Here is a 12,550-nt window from a genome sequence, read left to right on the forward strand (position 1 = left end):
AAGGGGAATAGACCATTTGGGGGGGTATTTGTACTTTCCTGACATTTTAGGGCCTCAAGAAATGAGATAGGTCATCAGTACATCAGGATTGATCAATTTTCAAATACTGTATATATCCCATAGTTTGTAGACTCTATAACATTCACACAGACTAAATAATGTACACCGATTTGGGTTATTTTTTTATCAAAGAAGTGTAATAGAATACAGCGCCTTGAAAAATTATTCACAGCCCTTGAAATTTTCCACATTTTGTCGTGTTAAAAACATAAATGTATTTTATTGGGATTTTATGTGATAGATCGACACAAAGTGGCACATAATTGTGAAGTGGAAGGAAAAAGATAAATGGTTTTCAAAATGTTTTACAAATAAATATGTGAAAAGTGTGGGTTACATTTGTATTCACACCCCCGAGTCAATACTTTGTAGAACCTCCTTTCCCTGCAATTACAGCTGCAAGTCTTTTCGGGGATATCTCTACCAGCTTTACACATCTAGAGAGTGATAATTGTGCTCATTCTTCTTTGCGAAATATCTCAAGCTCTGTCAGATTGGATGGAGAGCATCTGTGAACAGAAATTTTCAAGTCTTGCCACAGATTTTCAATTGGATTTAGGTCTGGACTTTGACTGGGCCATTCTAACACATGAATATGCTTTGATGGAAACCATTCCATTGTAGCTCTGGCTGTATGTTTCGGGTCCTTGTCCTGCTGGAAGGTGAACCTCCGCCCCAGTCTCAAGTCTTTTGCAGACTTTAACAGGTTTTCTTCTAAGATTGCCCTGTATTTGGCTCCATCTATCGCCACATCAATTCTGACCAGCTTCCCAGTCCCTGCTGAAGAAAAGCATCCCCACAACATGATGCTGCCACCACCATGTTTCACGGTGGGGATGGTTTGTTCAGAGTGATGTGCAGTGTTAGTTTTCTGTCACACATAGCGTTTTTGCTTTTAGGCCAAAAAGTTCAATTTTGGTCTCATCTGACCAGAGCACCTTCTTCCACATGTTTTCTGTGTCCCCCACATGGCTTCTCACAAACTGCAAACGGGACTTATTATGGCTTTCTTTCAACAATGGCTTTCATCTTGCCACTCTTCCATAAAGGTCAGATTTGTGGAGTGCACGACTAATAGTTGTCCTGTGGACAGATTCTCCCACCTGAGCTTTGGATCTCTGAAGCTCCTCCAGAGTTACCATGGACCTATTGGCTGCTTCTCTGATTAATGCTCTCCTTGCCCGGCCTGTCAGTTTAGGTGGACGGCCATGTCTTGGTAGGTTTGCAGTTGTGCATACTCTTTCCATTTTTGGATGATGGATTGAACAGTGCTCTGTTAGATGTTCAAAGTTCGGGATATTTTTTGATAACCTAACCCTGCTTTAAACTTCTCCACAACTTTATCCCTGACCTGTCTGGTGTGTTCCTTGGCCTTCATGATGCTTTTTGTTCACTAAGGTTCTATAACAAACCTCTGGGGGCTTCGCAGAACAGCTGTATTTATACTGAGAATAAATTACACACAAGTGGACTCTATTTATTTACTACCGTGTTCCCCCCGAAAATAAGCCCGGGTCTTATATTAATTTTGGCACCAAAAGACACAGTAGGGCTTATTTTGGGGGTAGGTCTTATAATGTTCTGTCCCTCTCTGCCCTCCCTCCCTGCCTGCCAGAAATCCAATGTAAACCTAGTTTAGTGTATATAAAATCCTAGGATGCACTTTATTAGTGTTTTATATACTGTCTAGTGAGTGTTTTTGTAATACAATAGTGTAAAATACCTTCATTATGGTACATCGCTGCTCTGTGTTCAGCTAATCTCCTGCTCTCTCCTGTCTTTCTCCTCTCATACCGTAGCTTTCAGGGGGGGATCTCAGCCCCTCCCCTCTGCAGTGTACACAGACAGAAGAGTCGGGTAGATTAGATTAGAATAGGTTTAGCTGATCTGCCGCTCTGCTGTCCTCTTTTCCCTGGCGACATCTGGGGGTTACGGAAGCGCCGATGTACCGAAGGTATTTCCCACAATTCTAATCGAACATCCGGCGCTTCTGTGTAAACTGTAGAGGGGAGGGGCTGAGATCCCCCTCTGACAGCTACGGTATGAGAGGAGAAAGACAGCAGGGAATCAGCTGAGAGCAGAGCGCTAATGTAAGGAAGGTATTTCACAGTATTATATTACAAAAACACACTGGACATTATTTAAAATGCTAATAAAGTGCATCCTAGGATTCTTCATACACTAAACTAGGGCTTATTTTCGGGGTAGGGCTTATATTGCAGCCCGTCCCGATAATCGAGATAGGGCTTATTTTCGGGGTAGGGCTTACTTTCAGGGTAACACGGTAATTAGGTGACTTCTGAAGGCAGTTGGTTCCACTAGATGTTAGTTTGGGGGTAACAGAGTAAAGGGGGCTGAATACAAATGAACACCACACTTTTCAGATATCTATTTGTAAAAAAACTTGAAAACCATTTATCATTTTCCTTCCACTACAATTATCTGCTACTTTGTGTTTGTCTATGACATAAAATCCAAAATAAATACATTTACGTTTATGGTTGTAACATGACAAAATGTGCAAAATTTCAAGGAGTATGAATACTTTTTCAAGGCACTGTACAATTTGGTCTATATTTATGAAGAAATATTATTTGCATAATTAATAGATTTATAATAGAAATATTATTTATAACAAAAACAAACAAAAAAAATGTTTTTTTCTTTAAAATGTTTGATATTTGTTTTATTTATATAGCAAAAAAAAAAAAAAAAATTCAAAGCCCAGCAGGGAATAAATACCTTCAAAAGAAGGCTCGATCTGTGTCAAAAAATGACAAAAATATAATTAGGGTACAGTGTTGCATGACTGAGTAATTGTCATTTAAAGTGTGCTGAAAGTTTGCCTGGGCAGGAAGGGGTTGAAAGTGCCCGGTATTGTGGTGGTTAAACCATAATGCACTTTATGGCCCTTGTACTATGATGTCAGCAATGGTGCTTTTGATTTAAATGGTAAGTCCACCCTAACACTAAAATCTCTACATCTACAGACATCTACAATCTAAGACTAACTTATCTAACCCTGTAAAGAAGAAATCAGTATATTTACCTTTTTTTTTAAGCCAATCTAGTCTGGTGCCACACTAAGCAGTCAGCTGCGACTTCTCTATGTAGGCGTGTGCAAAGGAAGCATCCGACAACAGAAGCCCCATAGAAAACTGGCTTCAGGGGCAAGTCCAGAGGGGGTGGTGATAAATGGGGAGTACTTGGAATGGGACCAATCCTGTTTAATTTATTCATAAATGATCTAGAGGATGGGATAAATAGCTCAATCTCAGTATTTGCGTACGATACTAAACTAAGCAGGGCATAAACTTCTACACAGGATGTAGAAATCGTACAAGAAGACCTGAACAAAATAATGGGGTGGGCATTTACATGGCAAATGAGGTTTAATGCTGGAAAATGTAAGGTAATGCATTTGGGTGCCAGAAATACGAATGCAAGTTGCTCAATAGGAGGAGAGCCTTTGGGGGAATCTGAAATGGAATAGGACCTGGGAGTCCTAGTAGATGACAAGCTGAGCAATGGCATGCAATGCCAAGCTGCTGCAAGCAAAGCCAACAGAATATTGGCATGCATTAAAAAGGAGATTCACTCCTGAGATAAAACAATTATTCTCCCACATGCACAAGGGTTCTCTGAATGTTCTTGCCCAAGAAACTGGCTACAAACTCTATGCTAAGTGGTACAGAACTCCTGAATTATTGCACAAGTTCTCAGCAGCTAACTCTCCTACATGTTGGAGATGCGGCCTACACCCGGGCTCCCTTTTGCATGTCTGGTGGGAATGCCCTGTCGTCCAGCCGTTCTGGAGAGAGGTACACTCTCTGATTCCCCGAATCACCACCTACACTCCCGACTTTACCCCGGCGCAATACTTGCTCCATCACACGTCCATACCCTATTCCAGTTACAAAAAGTCCCTCACACTACACCTCATCAATGCAGCTAGGATGTGTGTGCCCTGTCATTGGCGCTCTACCTCCCCCCCCCCACAGTTGCGGAATGGCTGAAGAGGGTTCAGAGGGTAGCAGAAATGGAAGACACTATTGCGCAGGCTAAGGATACCCACCACAAATATTACACGACCTGGGCTTCCTGGATACACTTTACAACTCTTCCTGAATTCCAGAGACTGACCACTACATCCTAGATGCAAGCTAAATTCTACCGGACGCGGAATGCTTCGGACATCTTCTCCCGTCGGCCACTGATTACACTTAGTTGATCGAGTCCCTCTCACGAATACCACGGGCCTCATGCCCCCCATCTGTTTATTTCTCTCCTTGCTCTCCCTTTACTCTCTTTCTTCCTGTCTAACGTCCTCTCCTCATGTTTTTCCCTCAACCCTCCTACCCCCTCCTTCCTCTCCCTCCCGCCCCCCCCCCCCACACCCGGATGCTCCTCTGCTCCCCCCAAGCCGCAGACCGACTCCGCCCACGGGCCGGAACACTCACCTCCACTGACCCCTTATGTGGGTTTCTTCGGAATTACCCACCCCGAGACGGCATACACGCTTTTGATGGGTGCCCCCTATGCCCGGATACAGCATGTTCCCCCTTGGGGGTGTCCGGACATGTGGGAGCAGCCACCACTGCCCTTGGAGGAGCCTTTTCCGTCGCACGCCCAATCGTGGTGGAGGTCGCCATGGGTTTTTCTTCTGTTGTTGTTTTTGTTTATGTGTTATCCCCATGGCCCGGCACCAAGAGTATGGGGACCAAGATTGTCCTCACTTTACTGACCGGTCTACACTGCCTGACTTGGGATGATCTTGTACATTCCTGTACTTCACTGTATGATTATGTCGTGGTTTGTTTACTCAACCTTATTCACGGTGCATACTGTTGCTGTTTACCTTGCTTTTCTTTTTGATGCACTTTGTACTGCTTAAAAATGATGTTCACTTGTTATGTCATACCATTTTACCTCAATAAAATGTTTAAAAAAAAAAAAAATATTCTCCCACTCTACAAGACTCTGGTCTTGTCACATCTCGAGTATTCCAACTAGTTCTGGGCACCGGGTTTCAGGAAGGATGAGCTGGAACTAGAGAGAGAGTCCAGAAAAGGGCAACAAAGCTAACCAAGGGAATGGAGGACTTCAGCAATGAGGAAAGACTACAAGCATTGATCTCATTCTCTCTGGAGAGGAGGCACTTGAGAGGGGGTATGATCTCAAAGTACAAATACTGTACTGGCGACCCTAGCATAGAGAACAAACTTTTCAGCGAAAGGAAATTTAAAAAGACACGCAGCCATTCACTAAAATTAGAAGAGAATCGGTTTGACCTTAAACTGCTCAAAGGGTTTTTTACCCTCATAGTGGTAAGGATGTGGATTTCTCTTCCACAAGCAGTGGTATCAGCAGGGAGCATCAATAGTTTCAAAAAACTATTAGATGGGCACCTTGAAGACCACAACATAAAGGGTTATAAGATGTACTATTGACAGCAAACACACACTCATGATAGATTGAACTGGATGGACTGGTGTTTTTTTCAGCCTCAACTCTATGGGGGGCTTCACTTCCCATTCATTTCACAGCCATTGCCGGCTGTCTCCTCTGCACAGCTTTCGCTGCTGGAGACCGGATGGGATTGGCTTAAAAAAAAGTATGTATAGCGATTTCTTTTTTACAGGGTTAGATAGGTTAGTCTTAGGTCGCTGATGTCTGTAAATGTAGAGTTTTTAGTGTTAGGGGGGACTTACCTTTTAGGGCAGCACCCTCACTAGTAATAAGCCGAACACCCACCGGTTTGGTTCGCACCAGAACATCTCGAACAGGGGAAATGTTCTAGTGAACATGCGAACTCCAATAAAGTCTATGGGACACGAATATGAACAATCAAAAGTCCTAATTTTAAAGGCTTAAATGAAAGCTATTGGCCCATAAAAGTGTATGGGTACCCGGGTACTGCCTTGGAAGACATGAATCAATGCAAAAAAATAAGAAAAAATTAAAAATACTGTTTTTACAGGAGCAGTGATTTCAATAATGCTTAAAGTGAAACAATAAAAATGAAAAATTCCTTTAAATATCGGGCCTGGGGGGCCCCCTTAATGTGCCTGTAAAGTGGCGCATTTGTACTATTTATGGAGCCTGCTGCAGCAATACTGACATTTCTAAAAGGAGAAATGTAATTTAAACTTAGGCTGTAATGTTATGTCAGCTCCCGGCAATACCGATAAAAAAATGAAAAAAGTGTGGGGTTGGGTACATCATACCCCTACCCATTCACCAAAAAAGTGTACAAAAAAAATAAAGACAAAAGCCAGTTTTGGACAAGTCCTTTATTAAAAAATAAAAATAAAAAAATAGTGTCCCCCGATGATCAGTCGCAACCAAAAAATAGATAAAAAAAGAAGCTCCTGCCTCTTCAGGCGCTTCTCACGCTAATGAGCTGTATTAGTTTGAAAGCTCTTTTATAGGGATCTGAAGTCACGAGCCGCCCCATAATGCACTGCTCAGGTGCAGTAAATAAATGTATTCACTGCACCTGAGCAGTGCATTACAGGGCGGCTCGTGACGTCAGATCCCTATAAAAGAGCTGTCAAACTCAAATTAAAAAACTTTATTCTTGTGGTAAAACATCTGCCTGTACTCTTTGCCTTTAATATATTTTGGTATTTTTTTCCCTCACATCCACTGCACCTCCTTATCCCCATAGATAAAATAAAAGTTAAGCAATGACCTATTTAGGCGTATTATCCTTAGTTAAACTGCTGCTAGTCAATTTTACACTGTTGTATCCTCTGCATGGCCTTCATTCTTGTGGTAAAGCCCCAGTCTGTGCCCCTTGAATTTAGACATAGCCTTGTTCATTAAAATTGACCAATTTTACACTTCTGTGTCATCTGCGGTGCCCTACTATGGATGAGATATTTATAGAAATTAGACAGTGGTAGGGCAGTTTTGCATCAGTGAGAACAGAGACCACAATGAACTATCAGACAAATATTATCTACCAGTCAAAGCGTGTCTATTACTGTTTAATGAAAAAGGACATGTCATTGCTAAAACTACCTGGAAAAAAAAAAAAATTAAACTCCGATTAATCAGATTGGGGTGCGGATGTATGTAAGGCAAGGTAATAGTACATTTTGAAAAAAAAAAAAAGTAATAGTAGAAGAAAAAAAGAATAAATGCTGCCAGTGGATGCTGTTGCTGAGACTGTCCGTGAAAATCAAACTGTTCCATAACACCACACACACAGCTTTAACCGGTTGCCGACCGCCGCACGACTATATACTGCGGCGGTCAGCCCCGGCCAGGCAGAGTGACGTAGGGATACGTCACTCGCCTGTCACTGACTTGCGAGCCAATTGCGGGCGGGTGCGCGCCCGCCGAGGCGCGCGGATGCCCCGGCTCGTTCGCTGACAAGTCATTGCGTGTGACTGGTGGACCCGATCGTCCGCCGGTCACTCACGATCACTCCGGTGAAGGGAGAAAGGCGGACGGCTTATGTAAACAAGCCGTCTGTCATTCTTCCCTGTGTAAAAATGAAGATCAGACGGTTCTACTATGTAGGACCGTTGATCTTTGTTTTTACACCAATAGCCATGTCCCATTACAGTTAGAAACACGCCCCTAGGACACACTTAACCCCTCCCTCTCCAATACAGTTAACCCCTTCCCTGCCAGTGTCATTTTTGCAGTAACAGTGCATATGTATAGCACTGATTACTGTAGTAATGTCACTGGTAACCCCAAAAGTGTCAAAAATGTCAGTCAAGGGTCCGATCTGTCCGCCGCAAATGTCGCAGTACCGCAAAAAAAATCGCCGCCATTACGCGTTAAAAAAAAAACACCAAAAATGACAAAAATCCCTTTGTTAGTAAACACGATAACTTTTGCGCAAACCAATCAAAATACGCTTTTTGCGATTTTTTTTTACCAAACATATGTAGCACAAAACAAATTGGCCGAAAATGTTAAAAAATTTTGATTTTTACTTTTTTTTGGGGGGGAATTTCATATAAAAAAATGTGAAAAATATTGTTATTTTTGCAAAATTTACGCTCTTTTTTTGTTTATAGCGCATGATCAAAAAATCGCACAGGTGATCAAATACCACCAAAAGAAAGCTCTGTTTGTGGGAAAAAAAGGTACAGCATCGCACGACCGCGCAATTGTCCATTAAATTCACGCAGTAAAAAATCGCAAAAAAAACCCTGGTCTTTTAGCAGCCAAATCCTCCGGGGCTTAAGTGGTTAAGACATTCCCCAAACATTTGATGTAAATGATTTTTTATAACTTCAATGCTACCTTTGAAGCCATATAAAAAGACCCTCCCCCAGCTGTACAGTATTATTTTACACATTTTTGCATTGTACATGTCCCTGACTGCAGTGTCTAGCTTGCCAGGCTTTTTTTGTGACAGTAGTTTGCCTATTAGCCCTAAAAATTGCCAAAACATACCAACAATATTCACCCACTATAGACTTCAATAGGATTTGCCTATAAGTTTGATTTTGCTAAATTTTGAACGAGATTCGCTGGACCCTTGGCAATTCAAACCCATGCAGATTCACTCATTATTACTGTGCACATCCTATAAACACCTGTGTGTATTTCTGCTTAAGTTAAGCTATAAGTCTTATATTTCCTTTTATCAGGTCTTATGTGAAGAATTGTCTGTGGAGAGGTTCTTCCCAGTCCTTTACATGAAGGTGAGGTCCTAAAATGGCACTTTCTGATTGGTCAGCACCAGGGCTTTTTTTCTCAAAGTACAGGTGCAGGAACCCCCCCCCCCCCTTCTGAGTCACCCCTTGTCTCTGCCCCCCTACCTACCTCTGAGCCCCATCCCTTGGTTCCAACCCCTATCCACCTCCCAGTACCGCCCCTTTTAGAGAATACAGAACTAATTATCATTTTGTGCTACTAGGTAATTTGAATGGAATGTGTTAATGATAACAAGAGAGACAGTAAAACAGTGAGCAACAGTAGACCCCACCTCAGCGACAATAGATCACCCTCCAGCAGCAATAGATCCCTCACACAACAATTGACTTCTCCCCTAGCAACAATGGACTCCCCCACAACTAAATACTACCCCAGCAACAATAGACACACAGCAGCAACAACAGATCTCCTAGCAGCCAGCATCAATAGACCCTCCAATAGCCAGCTACAATAGACCTCTCCCTCAACAGTAGCAATTGACCCCCCCCATCAACATAAAACCCCCCACCAGTGACAAAAGGCCTACCTAGCAACAATAGACCCCCATACAAAAATAGAACCCCATCAGCGACAATAGATCCCCTAGCAGCCAGCATCAATAGATCCTTCAGCATACCCCTTGTTCCCACCGAAAAAAAGCCCTGGTCAGCACTTACCAGAATATAGCATCTCATGTGCCAGAAAAAAAATCTCTTGCAAATACAAAAAACCTATTTTTGGTCTAGGCCTGTCTTCATTGATAATTTTCCCGGTGCATATGTAAAATGTGCTTTGTGTTAAATCCTCGTACACACAATGAGAATATCGTACAAATGATTATCCATTTTTCTTGCATGCTAATCTCAATGTCGAAAATGAAGAGGTTACTCAACTTACAAAAATTCATGTATGATAGAACACATCTTCGGAAGTGATGTAGTGCATTGTATTGTATTTGTATTGTAATTTCAGACAATACTGTACTGAATAAATGAAAATTGTAGGATCTGGCATTGTACGAGTACATTTTTTGTGTTTGTCCCTTTGGACAATTTTGATGTACTGTCGTGATTGTCTCTCGAAAGCTGTATACTAACCATCAGATTATCGTACGATCGCTTCGAAAGCCATATTTTTTGTACAATTTTCTGATCGTGTGTACTAGGTTTAACTCTCAGTAATGCCTAAGTAAGGTATAAAGCAAGAATGAGTGACCCAACTTCTCTCTGAAGTGTCTCTTACCTTTACTCTTATAGCGATAGGGAGTTTCCCCCTTTGAAGGAAATGGGTAGCGCTGCAATTGCTCACAGATTTCAATGCCAGTGACCAATCACAACTCAATAATCTAGGAAGTCTGATAGGCTGAGATAGGTTATAGCGTTGTTCTTTGCATATTTCAATCAATAAATCCCTATGCTAACCTTGCTGATTATGGACTTTTTTGGGCTATCTCTGATTTTATCTACCAAACATTTTTTCTTTAGGCTTCTCAGCTCCTGGTGACATTTGATGAACACGTAATGACCAATAACTATAAATTTGGGGTCATCTATCAAAAACCAGGACAGGTAAGGAAAATTTAATTGACGCATTGAAATGTTATTAACTGAATAACATATACAATTATTATACAGGGATATACTAACTGACCCAAAGTGAAGGAGGTGTGCTGACCTTGATTTAAAGAATACTTACTGCCAAAGCTGTCTTTTTAATTATGGATGAAGTAGAGAAGGGTTAAACCCCTGCCATTTAATTATGCAGAACACAGCAAGGACCCCACACCAGTGGTAATAGAGTCCAAAAAGATAGCTTATTGGAAAACCAGTAATAAAAGAAAGGGCCAATATGTTTTGAGGGCTCACAGATAAAGTGAAGGGAATTCCCCTCCTAGACAGTTATCCCCGAAAAACATCAGTCGCCATTAAAAGATTTGCCCTCGTCTCTTGTTCTGGAGACAGCTCTAAAATTGTTCCTAAAGATTCACTTCAAGAAGGATCAAGAAGATGCTCAATCATATATTGGTAGCAGCATACTCTATACAGTGTATTTTGTGATTTTATTTTTCAACTTGTCCAGGGTAGGTACATTGAATGATGGATTGAATGATCATATCGATGTGTTTGTGGCCAACATTAGAACTCTCCCACCCTTGTTGCCTCTTCTTGTTTCAGGTCACAGAGTCGGAGCTGTTCAGTAACACAGAGGAGAGTTTGGGCTTTATAGAATTTATCGACTTTCTGGGGGAAACAATCCAACTACAAAATTTTAAAGGGTGAGAAAAAACCCCAAAGGGGTCTATTTGTAAAAAGTCAAAAATTATTTTTTTAATAAGAATGATTGATGCTGACATCTGTGAGGTCCCTCTTCTTCTGCAATGTATCTTCTGTTCGCCAGAAATACATTTGCTAATCACTGACACCATCCTAACAGTTCATCTTGATGAGCCTTCTAGCAAGATGTTTCCTTTTACCAATTGGATGCATGCAGCTGCATGAAAAGGCTGCATTTGACACACTTTGCCTGCATCTTGATAAAGCATGGTGCATCTACAGCAGCTATTCTCAACCAGGGTTCCTCCAGAGGTTGCTAGGACTTCCTTGAGCTGTGTTTGATTGACCTCCCATCTGATGGTGCCCAGATAGTTCTCAGGCCAAATCTTTTTGGCAAGCCCAGTATCATGACACCAATTATCTTTTTAGCTGTCTGTAGGGCTAGGTTGACACAGGCAGCCATGGGGTGGTAAAAAAGTAGGCAGCTGATCTGCCTTTTTACCACCCCTAAACCCCTCACCAACAATGTGAAATTTACATTGCTGCTTCGAAGTATGGAGATTTTTTTGAATCCAAACTTTTTTATTGACAAGGCAATTAAGTGACTGTACATTGTAATATAAAAAGATATGCATATATCAACAAACAGCACAAGCATTGTACATAAAGTATATAGAAAAATAAAGACAGTCATATCATATTTAATTCATATAAAAAGTTTTTGTAAAGAAACAAAAGTAAAAAAAATAAAAAATACAAACAATACAGCCAGAGCTTGTTGATGGACAATTGCTCAGAATGGCATATTTTCTACTCTTGGATATAAAACACAAAGAAATTCCCAAGACCAAAACCATTGTAACTCTTGGTGGATTCAAAATTGTAACAGCCTATCCATCACGAATTGTGGAGGGCAAAGACTTGGGTTATCTAGCCAATTCTGCCAAATGAGATTACATTTTATAACCGTATTTCGATGACGATAAGCTAACTATTCTCTAAGTAAAAGGGAATTAACATAAGCAATCCACTGTGCCTTAGTAGGCACCGTAGATGCCATCCAAAATTGGGCAATTAGCTTTCTAGCTAGGTACAATAATCTGGCCATCATGGTATAAATACCCTTCGGATACTGTGACAGAACTCACCCACACTGTGCTTGAGTGCTTTCGTCAGTAAACTTCCTCCAGTCTGAACATAGACATCAGATAATATAGCCGCATAACATACAAGACTAGCCAACAAGTAGCTTGTATGGGATCTGGAACTCTTTATTGAACAAACTCACACAGAATATACATCCCACAGGAGGATATCCTCTCTCCTGATCATATTACCCTAACAATACAAACTGACCACCTGGACAAACAGTGATCTCCCCCCTCTAGCAACTACTAGCTGACAATGATATAATCAGCCCTCAAATTTTCCACTCGCCTGCTCACATTTTGCGAGTGGAAAATGATTGAAGGCGAGAGAGGAGAGGAAGAGACAGAACACTGTCGGTATGTGCAGGGGTGGGCAGTGTCCATATCTGTGATGAGGGGGGGCGC

At 41.5% G+C, this 12,550-nt stretch overlaps 1 protein-coding gene across 1 annotated transcript in view; it reads left to right on the top strand.

Annotated features, from left to right (window-relative positions):
- Window positions 1-12,550, top strand: part of LOC309563050 (rap1 GTPase-activating protein 1-like) — a 183,085-nt gene that overhangs the window by 118,571 nt on the left and 51,964 nt on the right. Inside the window, exons 9-11 of the mRNA XM_082267332.1 lie at window positions 8,679-8,732; window positions 10,209-10,292; window positions 10,899-10,999. Coding sequence (XP_082123458.1) covers window positions 8,679-8,732; window positions 10,209-10,292; window positions 10,899-10,999 — 239 coding nt within the window. The remainder of the gene's footprint in view (window positions 1-8,678; window positions 8,733-10,208; window positions 10,293-10,898; window positions 11,000-12,550) is intronic.

Source organism: Pelophylax lessonae (genome assembly GCF_965119305.1).
Source record: "Pelophylax lessonae genome assembly, chromosome: 9".
In the NCBI taxonomy this organism is placed as follows: Eukaryota; Metazoa; Chordata; class Amphibia; order Anura; family Ranidae; genus Pelophylax; species Pelophylax lessonae.